Source organism: Lasiodiplodia theobromae (genome assembly GCF_012971845.1).
Source record: "Lasiodiplodia theobromae strain AM2As chromosome Unknown scaffold_12, whole genome shotgun sequence".
Lineage (NCBI taxonomy): Eukaryota > Fungi > Ascomycota > Dothideomycetes > Botryosphaeriales > Botryosphaeriaceae > Lasiodiplodia > Lasiodiplodia theobromae.
In genome coordinates, this window is record NW_023336322.1 from 381,715 (window position 1) to 408,528 (window position 26,814).

The 26,814-nt window shown below is 53.2% G+C and overlaps 6 protein-coding genes across 6 annotated transcripts; 4 read left to right on the forward strand and 2 right to left on the reverse strand.

The window, feature by feature from the left end:
* Nucleotides 1-4,296: 4,296 nt before the first annotated feature.
* On the reverse strand, nt 4,297-5,871 carry LTHEOB_4574 (O-methyltransferase; the record flags this gene model as incomplete). The annotated part of the gene is made up of 7 exons (XM_035513623.1): nt 4,297-4,443; nt 4,544-4,719; nt 4,770-5,218; nt 5,272-5,401; nt 5,455-5,578; nt 5,645-5,665; nt 5,722-5,871. The coding sequence occupies 7 exons, from the start codon at nt 5,869-5,871 to the stop codon at nt 4,297-4,299; spliced, it is 1,197 nt and encodes a 398-aa protein (XP_035374623.1).
* Nucleotides 5,872-7,189: 1,318 nt separating this feature from the next.
* On the reverse strand, nt 7,190-14,811 carry LTHEOB_4575 (Mycocerosic acid synthase; the record flags this gene model as incomplete). The annotated part of the gene is made up of 9 exons (XM_035513624.1): nt 7,190-8,779; nt 8,847-8,976; nt 9,029-9,364; nt 9,426-10,582; nt 10,638-12,879; nt 12,931-13,589; nt 13,640-13,750; nt 13,808-14,640; nt 14,757-14,811. 9 exons carry the CDS (start codon nt 14,809-14,811, stop codon nt 7,190-7,192), a joined length of 7,113 nt encoding a protein of 2,370 aa, XP_035374624.1.
* Nucleotides 14,812-15,331: 520 nt separating this feature from the next.
* On the forward strand, nt 15,332-16,094 carry LTHEOB_4576 (Glutathione-S-transferase; the record flags this gene model as incomplete). Its single annotated transcript, XM_035513625.1, has 3 exons — nt 15,332-15,552; nt 15,604-15,738; nt 15,809-16,094. The coding sequence occupies 3 exons, from the start codon at nt 15,332-15,334 to the stop codon at nt 16,092-16,094; spliced, it is 642 nt and encodes a 213-aa protein (XP_035374625.1).
* A 1,966-nt stretch (nt 16,095-18,060) lies between these two features.
* Nucleotides 18,061-19,751, forward strand: LTHEOB_4577 (Cytochrome p450 protein; the record flags this gene model as incomplete). The annotated part of the gene is made up of 4 exons (XM_035513626.1): nt 18,061-18,131; nt 18,185-18,490; nt 18,547-19,207; nt 19,257-19,751. The coding sequence occupies 4 exons, from the start codon at nt 18,061-18,063 to the stop codon at nt 19,749-19,751; spliced, it is 1,533 nt and encodes a 510-aa protein (XP_035374626.1).
* A 1,644-nt stretch (nt 19,752-21,395) lies between these two features.
* On the forward strand, nt 21,396-22,191 carry LTHEOB_4578 (Transcriptional regulator; the record flags this gene model as incomplete). Its single annotated transcript, XM_035513627.1, has 2 exons — nt 21,396-21,629; nt 21,703-22,191. 2 exons carry the CDS (start codon nt 21,396-21,398, stop codon nt 22,189-22,191), a joined length of 723 nt encoding a protein of 240 aa, XP_035374627.1.
* A 1,387-nt stretch (nt 22,192-23,578) lies between these two features.
* LTHEOB_4579 (uncharacterized protein) lies at nt 23,579-25,018 on the forward strand (the record flags this gene model as incomplete). Its single annotated transcript, XM_035513628.1, has 1 exon — nt 23,579-25,018. The coding sequence occupies one exon, from the start codon at nt 23,579-23,581 to the stop codon at nt 25,016-25,018; it is 1,440 nt and encodes a 479-aa protein (XP_035374628.1).
* Nucleotides 25,019-26,814: the final 1,796 nt, after the last annotated feature.

Sequence of the window (26,814 nt, forward strand, 5' to 3'; positions counted from 1 at the left end):
AGCGGGTCGTTCTGGCTCGCTTGATCAAAATTACCAGATCAAGTGTTCCGCTTAGTAAATACGCAAAAATGGCCGCTTGTTTGGCAAGCGTCAAGCAAGCAGATCGATGATCTCCTCGAGGGCCGCTTGAGGTTGCCAAGCGCGCTTGTGGAGAGCCCTGCGTGACTGAAAACCATGTTCTCAGGATTCCCAATTGACAAGGAAATGCAAATAAAATTGCCGATGTAGTACAAAAAATAATTTCCGTGGGGCTCTGTCCTGGATAGAATAGCCTGTGTTGTCTTATCTTGCCATCTTGCCAAGACGTCCCGATTAAGACGGTAGTAATGGGGCCTTTTTCCTTAACGCAGTCCTACTGAAACGTTTCGTTAAAAACGAATTAACTCCAAGTTCCTTCCATTCCATATATCTAGTTTGGTGCGAAATTCTATAGTTACGACTCCAGTACTTTAGCTGCCCACCACATAAAAGCAGATGATTCTTGAGGATAATGAACAGAATAGAAGCGGTACAGCTTCTACCGTTGTACATATCAAGAGGACCATCTACTTCGGGTATTAGGCCGCTAGTGTAGTTAGTACATGGCTTAAACTTCACACACTGAACAAATTCTGCACGAGATTGAAGCTAGGTAGCCCGTGCTCAGCATGCATACTTGAAGCCTCACCTACACCAAGGACTGTAGAAAACTTGTTTTGCGTGCAAAATCTCCATCTTCGGTGTAACCTTGCAGACAACAGCTTATAATTACCCCACTTTAAGCCTACAATAGGCGCCGTCATGTGAGAGGTCGCCTTTGTCCGTTTGCCATGCGTATGGTAATAAATCATTTCATGCTCGCCTACCTGGGCGCCTTTTATGCGTAAGCCCTTGTATGCGTACACCGATCCGGAGTTGGTCAGCTGGTACAAATTCGCAATAGCCTGATGATCACTGAATCCTCCATGACTTGTTAAAGCATCAGCCTTGGCCTTTTCTTCTTCTCCAATAATTCAGACGGACGACTTTGGCCTACAATACATGTCTGCGGCAGATTTGAAAGCGTTTCATCCTTGGAGCATGAGTCATTAATAGTTTTATACAAGGGGACACGTAACGGGTCTCTGGAAACGATTCGCCTTCTATACGGTGGCGACCGCATTGTCAATTGTGTTGTGGGCTAGAGCGTTTATACGAACCTATTCAGCTCATTCGTTTGAGCCAATATCCTTCTTTGGGGAGACCATTTAGTATATAAACCTCTTGCCTTGGCTTTGATTCTCACATCTTCAGCAGTTGCTTCTTCCACAACCGACCTAGTTGAATGTTGATTCTCCATCATTGCCTTAAACACAGCAACTACGGCTCATACCACATGGAATTGCTCCAATTAATTCCAAGTCAAAGAGGAGAAGATCTAAATGCCAAGCCCGCGAATGAATAACCGCAAAAAATCTTATTTGAGGAGTTTCGCGTCAATCACGTGCTTTGGCTTCTCCCAACGGTATGTCCAGGCTGAGTAATGTGCTTATCAATCTCGCTTTTAAACCACTCACAGATCTACAGGTATCATTTCGCTATTAGTATATTAGATTAGTCGCTCAGGTCTAGCAGCATATACATCTTCTCGTAGCTCGGAGTAGGTCTGAAGATACCTCTTAAGGTAAGCGCTAAGCCTAAGGAGGCAAGATCCAAGGTACACAAGGGCTTTCCAAGATGATAAGATATGACGCGATAATGCGGCTCATCAATATTTTCTTACAAGATGTCGAGGACGGGGCAGCGTAAGTTGTGCTGCCTTGCCAAGATTGGACCTTGGCAGTCTACTTGGTACGTTTATGCATCAGGAACTTCATCCCTTCCTTACTCTCGGGGCTACTAAGAACTATAAAATTAGTAACACTAAGCCGATTACAGTAGTTATTCACTCCTAATTCTACTTGTAAGCGATCAATTAAGCGACCTTCGAGTAGGTTAATTTACGGCATCTGCAAGCGCAAGTGGTCGATCTTGGCGAATCCCTTGAGCGGGCCCAAAATACCCGCTGACAAGTCGCTTGCGTGATCGCTTGTCAGGTCCCCTGTCTCGGGCCGGACTCCGAAGATACGCTGATATGGTGCCATATGCAATGCTCCAGACCCGGTCGACGCCTGGCCTTTTCCCGCTACTTATAGTTAGCCTTCAACTTCATACATACTGCAGTACCGCAGAAATCGTGTACTATCCATCAAAGATGCAACCAGCAACCAGGAATTTGGTCCCGCAGTATCCCGATGCTCCCCGTCGAACATCTCAGACCGTCGTCAGCGCCTTCAGTGCTTGCGCAAACCCAAATGAAGATTGGACCAAGATATCAGATTTCGGGGAACGTCGTCGGATCCAGAGCAGGATCGCTCAACGGAATTACCGTAAGTGAGCATCACACGTGGACCGTCTGGATACGGCATTGATGTATTCAAATATGCTAATCAAGTGCGTTGTTTCGACAGGCATAAAGCAAAAGCAGCGGTTGGAACGAGCAAAGACACCAACACCTGAGCTCACACCCGAAGAGCCGGCCAGTCCCGAGTCTATTCCAGACTTTTCTCCACTCGATAGTCAGCAGGATGGAATACAGGACTTGTACGACATTTTCACGTCCGATGCTCCGCAGCAGCAGCGAACCCCGCCGTCAAGCGATGACGGGGCTATGCCCATACACCAATTTACTCCCCAGTCCTCGACCGAACAATCCAACCCCGGAATTACAACATACCCTTTCCATTCCAGAGGCCAGCAGCCACCGACACCTAGCTTCTACGACACTTCACTCCTGCAACAATCCCCCCGGTTCAACAACGATTGCATCACGCCGTTGCAACGATCTGCCTCAACTACACAGCCCTCATGCGTGCACACAACCACTGCTAGAACTACGCCATACCTCTTCAGTAGTGGCAGCATGGAGCAGGCACTACCCAACTTTCATCACAGCTGCCCGCAGAGGGCGCCTCAGCAGCACTGCCAAACAATGAGCCACGACTGCGTCTTGTTCCCTCAGCAACGCGCTCGTCCGTTATTCGCAAACACACAGCCTACTTGCGCATGTACATCCACCCCTGGATCCCCTCTGTGCCACACGCAGCGAATGCACCATCTCTATGACAGAGAGCCTCAATGGGCGTCCTGGGCCAGACCGGAAGACTACACGCGCGCTTCGTATGGTCAACTAGAAGCCTCACGAGACATGAACACGCCATTTTCTCACGCCTCACATCCGTCGCATTCATACATGTCGGTGCCACCGCCGACTGAGCGCGGTTGCTGCTGCCACCACCACCACCACCACCGCAACCATACACACCCACCACCCCTCGCACATCCCTCATCAGCGAACGGCTTTGACATCCCTCATCCGTACCACGATTCCCGAATGGTCCTCTAGCCGGGCAAGCGACAAACTTTCCTTTCACAGATGATCTCTTTCAAAGAGTTATTATGGTGTGATATTCCATCAAGGCCAGGTATCCTCTGGGACCTAAGCGCGGTCTTTACCTATGCTACTATGCTGTTGACCCCGTTCTGCTTTGTCGTCCCTGCAAGTTTTGCGCCCACGACGCTCTTTCTTCTCCACCTACAAGAGGGAAGTTACACTAGAACACAGTATTAGCGCGTCGTCTAGATCTAGACTATCGTAGATATAGAACAAAATCAAAGATTTTTCCTGCTTGCTGGATTGCTATCGACGTGCCAAGTTCATTTTGATCCAGTTGCACGGATTAAGACGGGCTGACAGGCCTGCATGCATCAAGTCATTGCTTGACATGCAACTCATCGGCATGCAGCGGGAAATCCGGATCGCTTGTGATAGCCTAGTGGCAGATGCCCACCCTGGTCTGCAGCGATAAGAAGCATGCATTCACCAACGCAACAGATACTCCATTTGCGCACATGAACAGGGTTGCTAATGCTTACGAAGCTCGGAACGTACCGGGTTGGAGTAGGAAATGGGTGTAGGAGATCGGTTGTTAGGTGGCGAAGGACCCTGCCACTTTCACTGTGGTGCTTTCAATCGCGCCACTATGGTGGCACTGAACCCAGGTCTTCTAATGTGGATACGGTCGTCTCTTGAGACAGGCATTAGTATTACTGAGAGCTTCAGACTGTCTTTGGTCACATCGACATCACTCAGTTGTGGTTAATGGGAGTAAGGGTTGATGATAAAGAGACATGTAACAACCTTAAAATGAAATAATAAAATTACGAAGGGTAGCGTGAGATAGATAAAGACATGAAACACATCTTTTGTGGCAGGACGCTGAGGTTGACATCCAGACATCAACCTCTTTTCAACCTGGCTTCGATCACTCCCTGCCAACCCGCTTGACCATGCCACACCCTGACGAATTCCAATCCTTCAGCATCCAACAAAGCTGCAGTTTCCTTCTCGGTTCTCTCCTTACCACCCGTTGCCAGCCCAACAATCTAGGTAACAGTATCCCCGGTTAGCCAATGTGACAATCAAACAAGGGAGCGCGGCAATCATTGCCCAGGTTCCAATTCAGGATTCTCAAAATTCACTTACATCAATCAAGTAGCCATTCATGTACTTGCCAGGCTCCGTCCGGGCAGGAATGACAGCATCGAAGATCAACAGACGGGACTTCGGAGACATTGCTTCCGCGATGCGCTTCAAGATATCCCGGCAGATATGGTCCGGATGATTGTGCAAAATATGACCCAGATGGTAAATGTGTGCACCTGAAGCTGATTAGCACCATTTCGTAAGCCAGCAGGGGTAACTTTCGAACCTTTGATCGGCTGCTCCGTATGGAAGTCATAGGCCATCATCTCTACGCCTGCTTGCTGCGCCGGATCAAGCTGCGCGAGAGCATCCGGCCTTTCCTGAAGGATCAGTCTCGCAGAAGTCCCAAAGACATCCCCGGTCTCCGCTTTGGCAAAGTGGAGAACTTTGCCACTTCCGCCACCGATGTCGACGATGAAGGCCCGGTCTGGCTCGGCTTGCACTTCCTCTTTGAGAGATGACCACGGGAAGATGCCGCACTCGGTCGTGGGCTCGTCCATCGCCCGGTTGAATATGTCCAGATGCTGTGGGACAGAGGAAAGCGCCTCGTAGAAGGGCTTGCCCTCAATGCCGTACTCGTAGGCGTACGGTGTCTTGCAGACATCATACAGATCCGCGGATGGCCTCGTCTTCAGGTATTCGGGGAGCGAGAGGTAGCTCTTGGCGTACAATGCGCTATGAAGTGAATCTGGTCAGCGAATAGGAAACTATGCAGTGATGAGGCTTACATCAACTCAAAGGAGCCAACCGCAGTCCCTTTACCCCTGACGAAGATCAGAGATTTGGGGGTGTGAGAGTACGTCTCTTCGACGGGGGACGCGACTATTCCAGCCGCGACCAGAACTCTCATCACCCGCACTATGCCGATGGTCAGCAATGTCATCATTGGGCTCTGATAAGTAATAGCCAACCTATCACATCCAAATCTACGCCCACAAAATCGGCGAGTTCTTGAGCACTGATGCTGTCCTTGGCTTTCATCTTCTCGAAGATTCCCAACTTGATGGCGATATTGACGCAGGAGTAGACAGTCACCTGTTGCTACTGGTCAGCACAGACCTTATCTCTAGGCAGCAATCAACGATGCTGCGTGAATCTTACATCGGTCCATTGTCTGAAAAACTGATTGAGGTTAGCTATTGCTTACTCCAGAGTGCCTCCAATTGAGTGAAGCTTACCAACTCAATGGGCGATTCCAAATCTTGATAGAGACGGTCCACTTGCGTCATCAAGCCTAATCGGGCGGAAAGATCGTCATTTTTCAGCTTCTTCGCATTGGCTAGGATAGCCTCAATTTTTGGGACGATTTCCGAACTGTAAGAACCCATTTTCTCGACCGGGGATAGTAGTGGCCCTGAGAAAGACATGTCTCTTGAAGCAAAACCAGGCCCTTATAATTACTTCAATGCGCCAATGTCACTCAAGACGCCAAGTTACTCAAGACCCCGAGTTCCTCAAGACGCCAAGTTCCTCAAGACCCCGAGTTACTCAATGCGCAAATGCTACTATGCGAATGAGGTATGAAAGACTCCCGGTTACGTAACTGGACGTGGTTGTGTTAGCCGAGAGCCCCATTAACGCCGCTTTCCGAGGGCTCGCTTCGTGCTGACACGGACGGGAATTAACGGGTAGGCTTCTAGTGCTTACATGGGTTATCTTTCACAGATCTGATCTGCTTCTAGTGCTTATTTAGTGCTTACAAAAACGGCGTTCCGTTTGACGCTGACCCCAGTAGAAACCGGATCATTGGGTAAGTAGGAGGCTATTCTGCACGACATGCTCGTGCGAATAGTTCAGCGAAGCAGCTCAAGCCCCGGTTTACTCGCCGAATTCCTGCAATGTTGCTTACTCTGTTGACATGGTGTGATAAGCGCTACATTGATTATCCATTTTCGTGGCTCTTGTTGCAGCCTCATCCCTTGGCGAGGCGGGCATCTCGTGCTACCCGAAGTAGACTCTCATGGACATGTAGAACTTGTACCACTGCGTGACTGCTACTGAAGATGTCAAGAATGCGACGTTGCTCTTGCGGATACTTTGTGTGTCGTCAACTTCGATATTGGTGTATGTTGTGCAGTTAGTACAGGGAAATTGAGGATCGTGCCGGCAGGCACCGATAGCTGCATTTGCTACAGCATGTTTGTTGCGCGATTAAGCTTAATGTAGTTTGCTTTGGACGCATATCGTCCAAACCCACCATAGCTACTAGTCGATCATCCTTCGACACCATTAGAAATCTTTCATCGAGATGCTTGATAAAATAATGCGGATGACATGGATCTATACTATCTGTTTGTCGGAGTAAAATCACTGGACATAAGGCTCTACTGAGTTTCTACAACATTCGATACAAAGGCACCATCTGGTAAGCAAGAACAGCAGTACGCACGCGAGGGGGCGATACGAGTTCAGAGTATGTTATGATATATTGGTAGGCAATGGTGACCGCCACTATTTCACATCGGAGGTGTAGCATACAAAGGACAATTGGGAGGAATATCAAGCCATACGTAGAATCGCGAGCATCGCTTGTTACCAATACAATTCAAATTCACTGTCTAAAATCAAACTCCACCTACGCCACCGAAGCAAGACAAACCCCGAAATCTATCCATCTCGAACAACTTCCACCAACCCCACCACAACCTACACCCCCGTCACCAACTTACTCTTCTCCGCAATCTTCCCGGCCAAACTCTCAATCGGCACCGCCGCCAAAATCTCCAACAACGCCATATTCGCCTTCAACTCCCTCGAAATCCAATTCCGCACCTCGAGCGCGACCAGCGAATCCACACCGTACCGATACAACGGCCGTCCCGGATTAACCTCCGACGCCGGCATCTGCAGAATATCCGCCGTCTTCTGCACCAACGCCTCCGTAATGATCCCCGCCGCCTCGTCCTTGTTCCCCTTCACCTTCCCCAGCCTCGCCGCCACGGACTCCCCACCCTGCTGCCCGTCCGCCGCCGCGCCCGCCGAAGCGACGCTCGCAACAGCCAGCGGCCCGAACCGCGGATCGGCAAAGTACTCCGGCCGCGCCAGGCCGTGCGCCGCCATGATGTCGGCCGTGCCGAGCCCGGTGGTCACCTGTGCCGGACAACGGCCGTCGCTGCCACGGAGGGCTTGGTTGATCAGGCTCTTCATCAGCGCGTGGAAGGCTGGCTCGCGTATGCCGAGCGCGCGCTCCCACAGGGCGAAGTTGCCCGTCGTGCCGGTTTCGGCGAGGACGCCGACGTCGCGCATGATGCCGAGGTTGACTGCTACCGCCGGGAGCCCCTGGGTGCGGCGGGAGTGCGCCAACGCGTCTTGGTACGTGTTGCCGGCGGCGTATTGAGCTTGGCCCGGGTTGCCGTGGATGCCGGAGATGGAGGAGCAGAGGATCATGAAGTCGAGGGCGCGGTCGGAGAAGTAGGTGTGCAGGTTCCAGGTTCCTTGGACCTTCGGGCGGAGAGCGGTGGTCCAGTCAGAGTACGACATCTTCTCGAAGACGACGTCGCGCAGGACCATGGCCATCTGGATCACGCCCTTGATGGGGGGCAGGTCGCGGGAGCACTGCGTCATGGCGGCGAGGAAGGAGGCCGAGTCGGATACGTCGCCGCGGTAGGCTTTCACGCGGACGCCGCTATTGGAGGAGAGCTCGGCCACGACGGCTGCGGCCTGTGGCGTGGCGTCGCCGGAGCGCGAGAGGAAGGCGATGTTGCGCGCGCCCGACGCAACGAACGCCTTCGCGAGGCTGCGGCCCAAGCCGCCCAGGCCGCCGATGAAGAGGTACGTAGCATCGGGATCAAGCTTGAGCGAGTCCTCAGCCTTGCGGAGGACCGGGGCTTCGACCTTACCGTCATCATCCCCGGCGAAAGACAGCACGAGCTTGCCGCGGTGCTTTCCCTGCTGCATGGTGCGGAAGGCGTCGCCGACCTGGCCGACCGGGTACACGACGACGGGGCTGGGGGCGCGGAGGACGCCCTGCTGGATCAGGGCGAAGCAGTCGTGGAAGACTTGGTAGAAGGTCTCCGGGTCTTCGAGGAAGAGCGTGTGGTTGTTGACGAAGGTGAAGGACGTGCTCTTGCCGAAGGGCCGCATGTCCAGCCGCATGTTGTTGGTGATGTCGCGCAGGCCGATCTCGATGAAGTGGCCGAAGGAGGCGAGGCAGCCCCAGGATGCTCGAAGGAGCTCGCCGGAGAGGGAGTTGAGGACGCAGTCGACGCCGCGGCCGCCGGTGATGCGTTTGATGCCCTTTTGGGTGATGGGTGGTCAGCATGCAGAAAATGGAGAGGGAGTGTGAAGCTGGAAAAATTCTTACCTTGACGAAGCTGGCGTCGCGCGAGTGGAATATGTGCTCCTCGGGGATGCCGTACTCCTCCATGATGAGTTTGCGCTTGTCTTCGGTGCCCACGGTGACATATATGACAAGCCCAAGGTGTTTGGCCAGCCTACAACCGTCAGCAATGTGCAACTACACGAGGGAGTGGAAATGATGCTTACTGTATTGCCGCTTGACCCACACCTCCCGCCGCTGCGTGGATCAACACAGACTGGCCCTTACGAAGCTTGGCGGCGCAGATAAACGCGTAGTACGCCGTCGTGTGCACGATAGGAGACGCTGCTGCATCTTTGAAGGACATGGAGTCCGGAATCTTGGCCAATCCATGGTGGTGCACTCGGATTCTGGTCGCATAGGCTCCAATGTGGACGGTGCTGACGCGATCCCCGGGCTTGAAGTCAGTTACCTTGCTTCCCATCTTCACAACGACACCACTGGCCTCCAGGCCCAGCGCTTCAACGGGAATCAGACCCATGCAAGCCATGACATCCTTGAAACTAAGGGCGCTCTTTGTTAGCACGTCGTGGGTTGAATAGATAGGGGATTACAACAACTTACTTGATGCCTGCAGCCTTGACCTCGACTTCGACCTCGTGGTCTTCAAGCGGAGGAGTCATACGTTCGTCTGGGACGAATCTCAACGTATCCAACAGACCAGGGTTGCCGATTGTGAGTCGGAGAGCTTCGCCTTTGTCGTTGAGATTCTCGTTGCGAACGGAGGCTTCCAGATGGTGGCGGATGCTCTCGTTCTGCTGGAGGCTCTTGAAAAAGCGGGCAATCTGCAGGATACCACCCACTTCTTGGAATTCATTGTCCCCGGTGTTCGAAGTGAGAACTCGGGTTGCGAGGGAGGGACCGTACTGGTGCCCCGTCGGCTCGCTGAGATGTAGGATTTGGAACTTGATGCTCGCGTTCTCGCTCATCATGGTTCGCGTGAGACCGTCGACCATTCCGAACGCTGGGTTGTCGCCACAGGTGATCCAGAGGAGCCTCTCGCAATTCAATCCCACTGTTCGGACAGTCTCAAAATCAGGCTCGGAGAGGTCCTCCAGCAGTGGCCGTTCGAGCTCCATCAACGAGATGTATGTTTTGCCCTTGACATCCTCGGAATTGATACCATTGTTCCAAACGCTTGTCGAGACCGCGTACCCTTGGTCCTGAATAGTTTCCTGGAGCACGGAGGCGAACTTCTCTGCAGCGGACGTGGTTGTGGACGGCTGGATAATGACTACATCGTGAGTCGACGAGCCATTGGTGAGTGGTCCTGCTTGGGCTTCCCGGCTAGAGTACAGAGCAATGGATTTCCCGTCCTCGACGTCTGAGACAATCTCGAAGCCCTTGCTCACCAACGCCGAAGCCGCAGCATCATTGCTGGCAGTCACGACGATAGTGGCGTCAGGCTTCGCCAGTTGCTGTCTTGCCAGGTCAATGAGCTTCTCTAGATTGCTCGGGTCTGAAAGCTCGTGCGAAATGATCAGCAGATCGGAGGGAGCCTTATCAGCGGGCACTGGAGCATTGTTTTCGCCAAGGGAAACAATCTGGCCGAATGCATTCCCATCATTCTGGCCAGGGTTTGCCACAGCATAACGGATGCGGTCTGGACGAATTTCGCCTTCGGGCAGCTTCAATATAGCTGCGTTTCTATAATCAGCTTCCTCAGAGATCAACTCGATGGCCGTTGCCGCCGGCTTTTCATGGATTGCCAGGCGAATAAGCTGCATTCTACGTTAGCCACAACACAGTCCTGACTTTTTCTCCTGAGTAACTTACCTCGGTGAGCCTTGAACTAGCCGGGAATCTGCTCAACACCCGGCTGATCTCTTCCGTCTTCAGCAGACCCAGGGCATAGTTCCACTTCACCTCAGACGTGATGTCAGCCGGATCGACCTCTACGCCGTCCCCATCGGCCTGGCCCACTTCCATATCCAGCTCCGAGGTTCGGAAGTCCTTGACCGACAGGAAGACCTTGGAGACATCCTTATCGAAGACGGCAATGTCTGAGGACAACTCGTTGAAGCCGTATCTCTCCCCCCGACAGACGCTCGGCAAGACGTAGCCCGCATCAGCCGGGATATCGGCGGAAATCTCCATCTCACCAATCGTAGTCGGGACATGCGGTTTGTCGTACTCGAAGACGCCGTTGCCCTTGTACGTCGCGCCCAGCGAGCCCTGGAAGATGGCATCGAGCGACGCGGCGTTGATGAGGAACGGCCTTTCCAGCTGACCCCTGCTGTACGTCTCCCCGACGTCGACCAGCTTGACATCGTACACCGTCTTGCCGTGGCCCGGACGACAAAGCTCCACGCCCTGGAACAGCTCGCCATAGTTCCACGCCGCCTTGGCAAACTGCTCGTAGAATCTTCCCTTATCGTACGTCTCCTCGCACTCTTCCCGCACGCGGCGGTACTCCGCCATCCTCGCCTTATCCGCCAGCGCGTCCTCGCCCGCCATCTGCGCACTCCGATGCTCCTCGTAATCAATCGCCACCAACCCGCGCGCATTGTCCCGCAGCTGCGCATCCGTCCCGACGCACGACGACACCGTCCACTCCATCCAGCTCGCCGGCGTCGAGCCGCTCGTCGCAATCAAATGCGGCCTTATGTGGACAATGACCTCGGTCGGCTGGTCCTCCGGCAGCGCCATGGCCGCGAACAGGTTCACATCGCGCAGCCGGAACGCGCGCGCCGTCTTGCCCGCGTCGACCAGCTGCCGCGCGGCTTCCAGGACGACGCTGACTATGCCGGCGCCGGGGAAGAGTACCGTGCTGCCGACGGCGTGGCCGCGCAGCCAGGGCTCGTCGGCGAGGCGGATGAAGGAGCGCCATTGGTGCTCGTTTTCGGCCATGGGGGGGAGGGGCGAGCCGAGGAGGCTGCGTGGGGCGAAGGGTTGGGTCGTGAGGGCGCGGTGGAGGCGGGAGTCGGCGCGGAAGGTCTTGGTGTGGTTCCATGGGTAGGGGGGCAGGTCGGTGAGGAGGCGGGGTTGGGAGGAGTCGCCGTTGGCATTCTGTACGGAGAATTGTGCGCCTTGGAGAAAGAGGTCACCGGCGAGCTTGAGGCAAGAGTCCAGAGCATTCTGGCCTCGGGTCAGGGCCGAGCTGTAGGCGACGTTCTTGATGCCGTGGTGCGAGAGGATCTGCTCGACTGGCCCGCCCAGAGCGCTGTGCGGGCCGACCTCGACGAGGAGGTCGACCGTGTTTTCTCCGTCGTCGCCGGGGCGGACGAGTTCTTTGACAGCGTCGGCGAAGAGCACGGGCGAGATGAGGTTGCGGACCCAGTACGACGGGCCCAGCAGTTCGGCGTCGACCTCGCTGTTCGTGACGCTTGAGACCATGACCGGGTGCCCGGCGGACGGCTGGGCGGGCTCGATGTCGGCTATGGAGGCGTAGTACTTGCCTACGGCGGAGTTCATGTGGGAGGAATGGTAGGCCACGTCGACCTTGAGGCGGCGGGCGAACACGCCTCGCTCTTCCAAGATGGCGCGCAGCTCTTCAAGTGCAGCGACATCGCCAGAGAGGGTGACGCTTGAGGGAGAGTTGACGCAAGCGATGCTTACTGAGCCACTCTTGAGCGCAGCCTCGAGGATGAACTGTCTGGCTTCCTCTGGCGAGGCTCCAACAGCCATCATACCGCCCTTGAGGTGCTTCAGACCCGCCGATGCGTTTCCCCTAAAGTAAGCCGCCGCTATAGCATCGTGGTGAGAGAGGGCTCCCATGGTATATGCAGCAGCGATTTCTCCACTTGAATGGCCAACAACCTTCGAGGGAACGACGCCCCACGCACTCAACTCGTCCACAAGCGCGATTTGTAGAACCGAGCAGATGGGCTGCGAGATGGCGGGTATGCCAAGTCTCGACTCGTCTTTGCCCCTGGACAGCTCCGTGACCGGGTCCCAGTCGCATCCGAGCGATTTCAAGATGTCGGCAGATTTCGCAACCGAGTCCCTGAAAACGGGGCGTTCCAGTAGCTCGACGCCCATTCGAGCCCACTGCGCACCCTGTCCGGTGAAGACAAAGCTTGCCACATGTTAGCTTCGGCGAATGTACTACTCGAATTGATGGACTTACCCGATGCGTGCTTGGCCGGTTGCTGCACGGACAGCATTCTCTCCCGGCTCTGATGATAGTTTCTCCCGCAACTCCGCTGCGCTCTCGGCCAGGAAGCTGGCCCGCCATGCAAGGCCGGATCTGGAAGCTGCGAGAGTGTGCGCAATGTTGGCAAGGTACTCCGGGGTGGATGCAGCCGGGCCGAGGCTGTCCAGGTGCTCCGCGAGCGCGTTGCCTACACGTTTGAAGCCGGCCTGATCTTGACTGCTGAGGACAAATAATCTCTTTCCGCTGTGAAAGGCGATACGCTTGGTAAGAGCGCCGTTGGTAAGAGCGCCGTTGGTAAGAGCACCATTGGTCTTGACACCATTGGTATGGACACCGTTGGTGGTGCCGTTGGTGAGAGAGCCGTTGGCGTAGTTGTGTCCGGGCTTGAATGATTCCAACACAACATGTCCATTTGTACCCCCCATTCCGAAGCCACTGACGCTCATGCGCCGCACGCCTTGGGTGATGGGCCAGGGAGTCAGCTTCGTAGGTACCGCCATGTTCCAGTCATCAAAAGGAATGGCGGGGTTTGGCTTTGACAAATAGATGTTTGGTGGAATCAGGCCATGCTCCATGGCTAGCACACCCTTGATGATGCCAGCCACACCGGCAGCCGCCTCAAGATGACCAATCTACTGATGGTCAGCCACGTATCTCAGGGAAATGCTGGTAATAGACTTACGTTCGGCTTGACGCTACCGACCCACAACTTCCGCGACTTAGTAGCGCCCTGCCCGATAGTTCGGTGAATTGCTCCCACTTCTGCTGGATCACCGACTTTGGTTCCCGTACCCTGGAGCATATCTCGTCAGTTGACTTCAACTACCTATCATCGGACAGTTCCACTTACGTGAGCTTCAACGTATTGCGTTGACCCGTAGTCCAAGCCATTCGACTCGTACACGTATTTTATCAAATCAGCCTGCGCCTCGCTCGACGGCATCGTCACGCCCTGTGTCCAGCCATCCGAGTTCACGCCAGAACCTCGGATCACAGCGCGGATGGAATCCCCGTCTCTCAGCGCGTCATCCAGCCGCTTCATGACGAGAATCCCACACCCCTCGCCACGCGCATAGCCGCCCGCATTCTCATCGAACGCCCTCGAGTGGCCCTCAGGATTCAAGAATCCCAAATTGGCGAGCTGGAAATTCCCATCCGGACTAAGGATCATCCCGACGCCGCCAACAATCGCCATCTCCGACTCCCCCGACCTTAAGCTCTGGCACCCCAGATGCGTCGCGACGAGACTCGACGAGCACGCCGTCTGCACCGTCGCGCTGGGGCCATGTATGTCGAAGAAGTGCGACACGCGGTTCGAGATCATCTCCTCGGACGTGCCCAGGATGTGGTACTTGGGCATGTTTCCGAAGTCGCGCACGACGGCGTCGCGGTAGTCGCTCATCGACGAGCCGATGTAGCACGCCGTCTGCGAGCCGGCGACGCGGTGCAGCGGCTTGCCGGCGTTTTCCAATGCTTCGTAGACGACTTCCATGGCGATGCGCTGCTTCGGGTCCATGGCCGCGGCTTCGGCGGCCGTGATGCTGAAGAAGGCGGCGTCGAAGGCGTACGGGTCCTGCGAGAGGAAGTGGCCGCCCTTGGTGGGCAGCACATTTTGCCGGTCTTTGGACGCCGGGTGGTAGAAGGTGTCGGCGTTGTAGCGGTCGGTGGTTGGCGAGTAGGCGTCTTTGAGGGGCTGTTAGTGGGCGTTCTGCATGCTTGGAGGGGGGTGCACTCGCCGTTGCCGTTCTTCAGGAGATCCCAGAATCTCGACGGCGAGGTAGCGTCGCCTGGGAAGCGACATGCTAGTCCCACGATGGCGATAGGGGTTTGTGCTGGGTTGCTTGTTGAAGGCATGTTTGCGACAGGTTCTACGACACCACTACTGCTGTAACTATTCCCTTTCTCGTGTATCTATATCGTCAAAGCCTCCATTGCACTCTCAGCGCCGTTTAGTGCTTACATTGAATGTACGTAACTGATTTTTGTGCATTTTAGTGCTTATACAGCAGAGTTGTCTATCTGCAGTTGCTGCCTAGCACGTGCTTGTCACGTCGTGTAGGCCTGTCATCGCCGGTACCTTGTTTACCACATGTGTAGACCCTGTATTCCGGCAACAGTGGGTCCACCCGAACGTCTAAGCACTAGCGGGAGCATCAACCGCAAGGGCCCGCCTTATCTCCTGACTAGTGCTTACGCCATGCAGTAGTGCTAACAGAGCTGGTTTCCGGTGCTCGGAACCTTTTTAGCCGACGAAGGATTAAATACCCGGCAGCGCCGCACCTGTGCCATCAACCCTCCATCACTCGCCAGAAGAACGTCGCAGTGCTTGCCGCTTCCATTAGCTACATATTCATCTACCTTTTCCACTGCGAAAATGGTTCTCAAACTCTATGGTTCCGCTATGTCCACTTCTCGTGTCTTGGTCACGATTCTCGAGAAAGAGCTTCCATACGAGTTCATTCGCATCGACATTGCGAAAGGCGACCAGAAGAGTGAAGATTACATGAAGCTGCAACCCTTCGGCAAGGTGCCTGTGTTGGATGATGACGGGTTTGTGATGTTTGAAAGTAGAGCCATCTGCAAGTATCTTGACCAGTAAAGTCTTTTGCACCTCGTGTTTTGAGACTTTGCCAATGCTTCCGTTAGGAAATACCCCTCCGGAAAGAAGCTGATTCCGGAGGGCGATGAGGCCTATGGCCGCTTTGAACAAGCTTGTTCTGTCGAGCAAAGCTATTTTGCCGCTGCCGCGGAGACGCTAGGGACTGAGCTTGTGATCAAACCGTACGCATATGCATCCCCTTTTTTTTTCCTGCTGCTTTGCTGGTACGTGTCCTGATGAAATGTTCTGCAGAATGAAAGGCCTTGGTGTCCCGGACGAAGCAAGGGTTGCACAAGCCGAAAAGGACCTTGACACAGTTCTCGCGGTTTATGATAAGATTTTAGCTAAACAGAAATATCTGGTGGGAGACGAGCTGACCTTAGTGGACCTATTTCATCTGCCCAATGGAGCAGCTTTGAAGGGAGGTAGGTGGAAGGAAGTGTTCAAGAAGTACCCGAATGTAGATAAGTGGCTTAAGGGGTTGCAGGAGAGGGAGACTTGGATCAGGGCTGCGACAGAGGCAAGAACAATTGCGTGATGTATGGCGGGTATGTTGAGCCCCCACACATTGTCTACTTGTTTACATGCTGACGCTGCTGTCTTGCTTATTAATTGAGTATTTTCTATTCCTTCACCTCAGATAAATATATGCTATTTGGTAATTACCCCATAAATATTCATGACCCCCGCCTTGACACTTCACGTTGGTTCTAAAGCTTCGAACAATTTATCATATTTTTATTCCACCACTCTCGAACATATCTTCCTCAAATTGTAACGACCGGTGAAGAGAGTTGCACATTAAGGAGATTGCATGCGTGCAGAAAGTCATGATTCAGGGACTGATAGCAAGGCAAGTGAAGCCCCAGAATTCGGGTCAGCGTGGTGAAAAATCAAGCCAGCGTTGCAAAGTGCCTATAGCAATCCAAAAAAAATTTTTTTTGGCTCAGTCAAAGCCGACGGGGTAGACTCCTCACATCCCTAAATAAAGCATTCGCTGTCGTTCTCCTGCTGAACAGGAGATCTACACCCTGCGACTTTATCGCCACTCACCGCATATTCCAATGTGCATACAATCACGCTGTTTATTCGAGGCAGTGCAGCGACAACTCTGGGGCAGGCCGCAGATTGCCCACTTGCAAAGTTTTAATTTAACGAGATACATGCAGCTGAACACAAAAGAAGCAAGCAACCATCGCTGCTCGTTAGGCAGAAACTGTACTTGCAAGGCTGTGTTCTGTAGACTTTGGGGGCCAAAGATGCAGGAGGCCAAAAAGCGAAGAACGATGGGTGGGGGCCGGCGCATATATCAGTCACGCGAATGGCCACATTAGTTACGTATCAGCACGAGCGAGGAAACTCAGAACCAGGTGCCTGGTTATCATACGACAGGGGTCCCAGTTGAGCTCGCTTGCAAACACAGGGGGTTTTGAAATCGATCAATCAAGCAGGCCTAGTAGCGCTTAGATTGATGAAAAGCTTATCAAGCGCTTGCGCCGAATATGTTACTATAATAAATTTAACATTCCTAACTTTATATAAAGCCGAAGAACAGTATAAGGGAGCAGAAGGTGAGAATCGGAATCATTCAAGCCCTAACGTAATAGGCTAAGCCTACTACAGCAGGTCCCCGCCTCTCACTCCACTGAACAGTTCCAATCAAACGGATAAATTTACCCCATTTGCAAGCGGCACAGTCGGCGTTTCATCGACTTGCGAACATCAAAGGGGCTGCTGTGCCGCTCGCAGGTGGCTTGCGATTGCTGGGACCCCTGTCATAGGAGGATAAATAAACATAAAAATAAAGATAGCAGCTGAAACGACAGTGCGCGACGATCACAGGTGACGAGAATTCTGATTGGCTGTACGTCTTCAACGTGACGAGCTTTGATCACCTTTATATTCGTGTTCGGGGGCAGGAACACCAAAAACACACCGCTCTCACATCTCCATTGACAGTATGGATTCCGCGCTGTATGATGTTCACACCGGCACGTGGACCAACTGGGCGCATGGGAAGATCTTTGGGGCTACCCTGACGACTACTCCAGCCGACGGAACCCTCTTGATCGCCTTCATCTCTCTCTTCATCACCCTTGTTGGCACTCACTTCTGGAGGATTGGATGCTTCGTTTTCCATCATTCGTACTCCACAGAAGCGGCCCGAGACGGGTTATATCACCAGCGACAAGCGATTCTTCGCAACTCAGCCAATGGAGCCAGCGGTCTGTGGAGCCTCGCCCTTGTCCTCCTCGCATGGCGACGTACTGCGAAGCAGCCATTTCGCCGCATCGTTCCGCTCGTAACTTTTACTCTCGTCACGTTGGGAGCCTTTGGCGTTGCGAGCACGTTTTCTTCCCGCATTTCGACTCTTACGGGAAAGGCAGTACTCATCTCGTCTAAAAACTGCGGGGTTCTGGACGGTTCGGCACAAAGAAATGTATCTGATTCCTCCGTCTATTTGGTTCCATATTTTTCTCAAAAACTGGCCTCAAGCTCCAACTATGTTCAGCAATGCTACAACGGACAGTCCGGCTCCAATGGCTGCACTTTGTTTGTCAAGGAAAGCCTTCCGGTAACAACCCTACCAAATGCGACATGTCCATTTTCTGGGGACATATGCAAAAGCCAGGACTCCAATATCCGCATCGACACAGGCTACCTCGACAGTAACCTGGACTTCGGCATCAACACCCCTCGTGACCAGCATTGGCTCTATCGACGTGTAACCCATTGCGCTCCGTTGAAGACCGAAGGGTACCGAGAATCTGTGTCGAAGTTAGACGGCGGCTTGGATATACCATACATGAAGTACTTCTTTGGCGGAAGGACTGGCTTGGGGAATGGAAATCTTACATACGAGTATCCTATTCTGCAAAAATCTCAAGTCTATGCCGAGAACTTCCAGAGTGCTTTTGCAGATTACAGTTTAAGGTATACCACAACCTCGACGATATTTGATATAGGTCTCTTGGCTAACGAAATTATAGCATCCTTGCTGTCAACTACTACAACGGCTCAATCAGCAGGGACCAATCCCACTTCACCCCTATCAAGGCCTTGCAGCGGCCTGATGCCGACTTGTACATGATTTTTCTCTCATCGAATGCCGTCATGTTCACAAACGAGACGGATGACCCGTGGTACTCTGCGCACGACCACGCCGGCCGCATATACTCAGTATTCGACAGCGAAGCCATTACTGACGTATATTTTGCTGATGAGCCAGCGTCTCCTCTAGCCTGCTTGATTCAGCACCAAGTGTGCGATCCGCAATCGACTTCAAACACAACTTGCACCCCATTGGTTTCCGCCTTGGATTTGCGCGAAGCGGCTGCCGCCATCTGGTCTGATGAAGACGGATTATCAACATTCATGTTCTCCGCCGGCGCCGGCAATCTGGATAGCACGAGCGTATCCACGCTCATCATGCAGTCGGGCCTCGACTCCGACTCCCGCAGAAGCTTCGGAGAGCAGGGACCCATTCCCAACAACCAGTGGCAGCGAGACGTCGCAAGATGGACCAACATTTCACTCGCCTATACACAGCAGTCATATCTAGACGCAGCAAGCGGTCCGAGCGATCCGCAGGTCGAGCAGTTTTACACAGGCCCTCTGAACGATGATCATCGCCGGCTCTGCCGAAACCAGGTTTGTCCATCCCCCACAACTCCTCAACGCCTCTCTAACGCATCCGTAGATGATCCTCACCACTGCATACACCAATTTCTCAATATTCGGCCTAGCAACGGTCTTAGTCGTGGGCGGCTTGATCATCTTCATTTCCTACGCGCTAGAGCCCATTATGAGGTGGAGGAAGCGCAGCCGCCACGCCTATGCCACCCTCGAATGGACCATGAACGACACCCTGCAGGTGCAGCGCATGGCGCATGAGGAGCTCGGAATGGGCCGATGGATGAACTGCGACCGCGACGTCCCTATCACTGAGGGCCGAGACCGCCTTGCCGTGCTGGATTTGGAGGATTTGAAGCATCCGAGGCTGAAGGTGGCGCCGGATACATTTGAGGACATTTTGGCTGGGAAGCCTGAAAGGGGTAAAGGAGATAGTGTGGAGGAGACGACGCCGGAGAAGAGCGTGCAGACGACGGAATCGGAAGTTGCGCCAGATGCTAGGGACTCCGAGCAGGGACTGGAGGCTGCTTCTCCTCATGGCCCTCGCGAATCAACGCACTAAGCTAAGCCCTCTTCACTGGCGATGCCTATGCATTCTTTACGGCTAGATCAATTTTTGCTTGCTCTGAATCAAGTATGTGTTATCCCAGAATCGAAGATTAAAAATAAACTGCTGTCTGTGTATGAGGCACGATCTACCAGTAGCATATAATGTTTTTGGCGATCTAGCATCTGGCAATTCAACTTTGAATTCTCTCGTGGTTGCCATAATGGTTGGCTTAGGAAGTAGTTCTGATGACGGTTTGGAATGCTGTTGATGAAAATGTCAATGAATTTGGCTACTTCCGAAGCATGATTGTAGCAAATATGGACATGGTAGGGTTTTAACCCAAACAGGGCAAGTGGCTACTGCTCCAAAACAAGGTCCGTACGGGCCTTAGTCGAATCTGAAAGTCTCGCACAATCTTTGGCTAATACCCACACTAGGTATAATGGCATCGAATAAGCGCTCGTCTCAATTCGTGCCGCTGTTATGAAGAAACTCTATCCCTCCTTGTAAACAGACTGCTCAAATTCTAAATGTTGCGAAAGAGAACTAGTAAGCAGCTGCTAAGCATTACCTACTTGCGCCACAGCGTACCACGATGGGATCCCGTTACGCGGCTTGGCGCCTCACAAAACATATTATCGAGCCACTTTTTCAACCGTGGTAGAATCTTCTGACCTTTTCATCCTGGCCAAGTAGATGCCAAAGCAGCTCTACCAATCACAGATTAAGGTCCAATGGCTGTCTCTCCGTAGGTAAAAGAATGATAAGTTATCAGCTAGCGACATCGGCCTGAAAGGCGGGCACACAAGGACGGCACAAGGACGGGCAAGACGGCATCGAAATCGATCGGGTATACATGTCAAATGTGGACCACGGCACACGGTGAAGTCGCCGTTGGTGTAGCTGAAGCTCGGCCCCACGCGCCGCTTGTCCAGTTAGGCTGTGTTTCATATCAGCGTCTTTCACACATCTTCCTAGTCTGGGTTACGCACTGGATCTTGCAAAATTTTTGCGACTTCTTAGATCTAGGCGTCGGTGCGCACATTACGTGGAAAGGTAATGAGCTATGAGCCATCTCCCGGTTGACTAGGGTTTCGTCCGAGAGGTCCTTGCGCCCGAGGCTACCCTCGGACGAATAGATCCATCCAATCACCTTCGAATGTACGCCTGAAGAAGGTTTTGGCGCCATTGGAGGCCACTGGAGTATCGGTATCGAGTCGTCAGAAAAGGTTGATTTCTAAGGAGACTTATTAGTAGGCACCATATCCCTGCGTGCATGCCACGCGTGGACGTTGGTCGCATCAGGGAAGTGCTTGATCGACGAGCGCTAGCCTTTCCTTCGGGTATTGATAACATAACTAATGCAATCCACGTTTGAGGATGCCATCAACCAGGATACGGCTGCGTAAGTGGCTATTCTCATTGGTACTAACGCTGACGAAGGAAGCGTACTATATTCGGCGATGCCGGCTCTGAAGTTTATATTCGAGGTATTGTGGGAAAGGCTTGGAGGACCCACGCCGGAGATTATAAGCGGTTGTATACGAGTATCTGCTTCCGCGGGATCCGGGGGACAAGTCCTCCTTCGCTTTAAATATAGCGCTCTCTAGCTTTACAAACAACGTCTCCAAGAAAGGCACCGCCTCATACATCAATATGACGATCGCGACCCCTCTCGAAATTGGCGTCCTGCTCGTCGGTGAAGAAGTCCAGTTCAACGACATCGCACCAGCCGATCTTCTATACATGATTAGCCCGGAGTTCCTCGTCTCATTAGGTCCAGCGGTTCCACCAATGCAATCTCTGGCTGTGCCCATGAAAATATCCTACATCAACGAGAGAGGCGAGGGTCTGTTCCCTCTTACCGCGGCAGCTAAGATTGTCGTTACTGTATGCACCCTTCTTCCAAGCTGCATTTTTTTAGGCCCCTTGGAGTGATTTATTTAGCTAAGTTAACTCTTAGCACTCTCTTACGACCGCGCCAAAGCTCGACATCATGATTATTCCAGGAACTTCAGCCGATCCTACTGCGCGACCAGCCATTGATCGGTTTATCAAGTCCGCCGTCGCAGATGGCACGGCTGTCTTAAGCATCTGCAGCGGAATCTTTCCCACGGCGGCTTCTGGGATTCTGGACGGCCTCGTCGCGACCGCGCCTCTAGGTGTGCTATCCTTAGTACGAGAGCGCTTTCCGAACGTAAAATGGGTCAACAAATGCCGTTGGGAGAAGAGCGGTGGAGCCGACGGTCAGGGTGAAATCTGGACAAGTGGTGCCGTTGCGAATGGCGTGGATTTGACGTGCGAGTTTATGCGTCAGAAGTTTCCAGAGAGTAGGCAGCTGGTGGATTTCATGATAGCTCTTTCGGGTATTGCCGAGAGGAGGAGAGAGTATAGTATGAAGGAGAAGATGGTGGAGGCGATGGTGGAGGGCGGAAGAGCGCCAGCACAGTGAGGTCGCCAGAGAGTCAAGTCTTTTGGGTGTCCAATTAAACTGCTGCTACTTGGAGCTGAACAAGACTATAATGAGGCATCTGATGTAGAGATAGCATAGAAAAACCTGAACCTCATTTTAAACGTAGTCGTGGTGCGGCAAGAAGATATTCTGCTGCGCCTACACTTGCTCAGTGAGCCTGATCTACGGAAATGGAAAGTAGATATGTCAGATTATTTCCCTACAGACTCAGGCATCACTCATTTCTCGAATCCTCTCACGGTGACACGGAGGGCATCAGAGATACCGACACCGGCGCGCCTCGGGCATGCGTCGAGGCAGACTTATCCAACGAGAAGACACTCTATCAGAATACCATCGCCTGGACAACTGCCGCAGAGATAGGCTCCGGCTTAGCTGCATCGACTGCCGCATCCGTCTTTGGCCATTCGTACACCGCCACTCACGTCCTGTCCAACACTCTATCCCTGTTCAGCTACTTTCAAAATGAAGCATACTTTGGCATGACGGCTGTCGAGTGACCACCTGTTGTAGCTTCCTGGGCTCAAAACTTTCAGTGGAGCACGGGGATTATCGGGGTGAAATCCATCCACGCCGTGGGAACATAGTATCAGCGCGCCATTGGCGGAATGCCATCCACAGTCCTTTCCAAACTGGACGTTGCATGCGTCGAGGTTGTGAAGCGGATGGCCAAGGGATCAGTCAGAATAGTCAATGAACTTGTCAGGAAGAGCTCAGCGGAGACCACAACGAGCGAAGATACCTCCAAGGTTGTCTCTGTGCGGGGAATCGAGCGGGTAGCATTCCGCGCCGGTCTTGAATGAAGGACATACTATTGAGTTCAATGCAAGCCCAAGTTAATGGCGGCTGTCATCAACCCCTAGTGCGCGGCGCTTTGACTCGAAAACCATCCTGGAATGGCTAACAGTTGGTCCGAAGGAGCGCTCAGACGGTTCGGACGAAGCCAAAGCCTTGGCACAAATTTCGAGACCGATGATTCATTCTCAATTAACGCTAATGCATTCCACAAACAAGGATATAATTGGCGTCCTGAGAGATCAATAACGTCGCGTGACAGTGTCAACTAAATCCAAGTCCCTCGTCAACCACCACACCTCGGCGCTGCAAATGACACATCCCAGAATCCTTCCCGAACATCCTACAAGGTCGACAACCAACATGACTACACTAAACTCAAGTTCGACAAATCATCCGGTCGCAGTTGCCGCACAATACACGTTGGAATTTGCCAACGAGGCATCGTTGGCGGCGCTCGAATCACCATTCAAGCTGGGCCCGTTGGACCAGCTTGTGCTGCCCTTCGTCCCGATCGCAGTGATATATGTATACAAGCCGCCAGAGCAAAACTCATTTGCTTGCGACCGGGATGAAGGGCAGCAAAGCGACCGGAGCGAAACTCAGGCCAAACTTGATTGGCGAGATCATTTCCGTGGTGCGCCTGCGACAAGCGTTGGCGCTGCTGCTCGATTACTACCCACACCTCACCGGGCGCTTGCAGATAAATGAGACGGACGGGACACCTGAGATATCTAGTCTAGGCACCGGAGCCCTCCTTCTCGAAGCAAAGTGCCCGGCACCTTTGGACGAATTCTGCTCTCAACCAGACGTGACGGGCAGCAGCGCTAGCCGCATCCTTGTGACAAATCTTCCAGGGCGTGGCAACGCACTGCTTGCGCCTTTCGATCCGTCCCTCGAGGGCGTTTGCCGGGATCCCATCTTTACCATCCAGCACACTCGATTCGCATGCGGTGGCGTTACACTGGGTGTGCGGCTCCACCACATCGTGTGCGACTCCGACGGCTTCTTCCAGTTCGTGCACGACTTAGCCGAAATTTACCGCCATCTTCGGGCTCCCGAGTTTAGGAACAATGAAGACACTGGTTCAGGGACGCCCCTGCTAGCCCATCCACCTTGCATACGCTCATACATGGCGGAGCTGCGGGATATGACCCCCGAGGAGCGACAGGCGGCTCTCGCATACCAGCCTTCATGGCTCTACGTGGAGCCTAACAACGAGCACCAAGCAGATGCACCCATCACCGCTCCTCCACGAGCCCAACACCCCATCACCGGCCGTGTTCTCCGCTTCTCAGGCCACGAGCTTGCCGAGCTCAAAGCCGCAGCGACCGACCCGTCCGGCCTTTCCTGGATCTCCACTTTCGACGCGCTGACCGCGCACCTCTTCCAACAAATCCATCTCGCACGCCTCCAACTCTCAACCTCTCAGAATGTCTCCCCTTCCGACGCGGAATCATCTCCTCCGTCTCGCGCCTTCCTCACCTCTGTCAACCTCCGCGGCCCCACCCGCCTTAACCTACCCCCTCGCTACTTTCCCAACGCCGTCGTGTGCCCGCACGGCATCATTGACGCCGCCGTCCTCGCCGCTCAGGCTCCGCTGTGGGAGGTTACGAAAGCGATACACGACATCACGCACTCCCGGGACAACAACGTAGAAGACATCCGCCACACTCTGCGCTGGATCGCGGCGCAGCCGGACAAACGGCGCGTGAAGGCGGCGGGGTTTGTCTACGGGACGGGCAGCTTCGTCGTGAGCCAGTGGTGCAAGTTCGGCATGTACGCGGGGGCAGAGTTCGAGGTGCCACCCGCGCTGGTAGCGCCGCCTTTCACGCCGATCTCGACGATGGATGGGTTGGCCTTCTTCTTAGCTACGGAGGAACTGGTGGGGATGGAGCATGGTGGTGGGGAGGGGCTGCCTCCGGCGATTGACGTGAATTTGACGTTGAGTGAGCCGGTTTGGAAGGTGCTGGATCAGGATACAGTGTTTAGACAGTTTGGCGACTTCTAACAGCATTCTCGGACTTGCTGATGGCAGGTCAATGCACTTCTTGCGGAACAGAGTCACCACCGCCATCCAAGCTCCGTAGAAGTCTTCAAATAACTAGGCCGAGGCAAATATCCAGTCTGCGGAGGATTGATGCTGGCTCTTCGGGATGCGACGGAGGGTGGCGGGGTTGATATACCTCAACATTTCTGGAGTTCTGCGTTCGAAACTTAGAAGTATATAGCTACTGCCCAGTTTACATGGATAACGCCTGCTTCTGCTTATATTATTCTTCAATAAGGTACAGAGACAATTGCCATAGTCGCTTCTCGCTAGTTTTGTCATAAGCATGTGGGTCGGTATGCGGCCGACGTGATGAGGGTGGCGCGGCCGTTGAGATCAGAGCGCGAGGCGTATGAGGATTTGAGGATTTTGCGGGAGTGAGTGGAGGGCGTGAGCGGCGGTGGACGGTGGCTTGTTTTGTCTTCTATTCTTTTTTTTTTTGGTCTGATTTGAGCGGGGCTAGAGATTCTTTGGTATCTCTTTATGAATGAGGGCATCTTTGGCGGATAACGATGTTGAGGCTGGACGGGGCGATCCATTTCCAGGACTTTGCTGAAAGAATATCTTTATAGTGTATCAACCTTGATGCACGCAAATGGATCAATTAGTAAATGCTGAACCAGTACTAAATATATGTAAAGAAGCTAATTGCTTTCATTGCCTCCGTAAGTCGTCCACGGACTTGGTTCTTTCTTCCATGACAGTAGAGCAACGATGCATAGGTCAATCCGACACCAGTAGACTATTGTTGTCATCCCCGCGGGCTTTTAGGGTGTTCTCGGTTGGTGACGAGGCATCGACAGGGGTAAATTCGCGGTCGTTGCTTCCTAAAGAGGGAATGTAAAGAGCACGAAAATGTAATAGGGTAATTACTATAAAAGGGTATGAGGTTTGGCAGTATCTTCAAGTTTTAATGTGGAAAATCGTTTGGCACGCCACTTAGTGCGGGTGATTTGATATCCAGGTCCTTTTTTCAACATGCAGCAGATTTGTCCAAGCAACGATTGGCCAGGCATCTTGTGCCAAGGCGTGTCACCACGACAACGGGCCCTGCACGCTACGGTGGAGCAAATTTTTCCACGTAATCGACAGACCGCTCTTTCCGTTCCCTCCCGGTGCTGTCGACTTCATCATCTGGACTTCACTTAGGACCCGTTCATTCATCCAATTTCGATTCCAACCTTCATTCCTAAAGCTAGACGATGTCGCCTGTCTTCGGTTTAGGCTCTTCAACAGTTCAGCTTCCAATCGATGTACTGGCCATTATCGTCAGCTACCTGGACAAGCCATCACTACCGAAGATTCGATTCTGCTGCAGATGGCTTGCAAGAGAAGCTGCGCGGTATCTCTTCGATGAGGTTCGCTTCCAGATGCACGCGAAAGACCTAGAGCGGGTAATTGCGATCGCAAACAGCAGCTTGATTGCCGATCCAGTGAAGGTACTTCGACTGGTCCAGGCTCCAAGACTACCTGAAATCAGATTGGAAGATTTGTGTATCAATCGTGGGAATCCGACATGGATGTGGGGTAAGCAACATCGGAGGAGTTTATCTCCTTTATATAGCTTGCAACGGAAGCTGACTCAAAGGATAGTCTGTCCTGGGGTTCGCAACTTAATCAGGCACAGTAAAGAGAAATATGATGACCAAGGAGAGGAATTCCTTCGTTTCCGAGAACAGCTCTTTCAGGAGTACGAGGCGCAGCGCAACGAGCCAAGTTTATACGATTGTTTACACGCGCCCGGCATAAGCATCCCC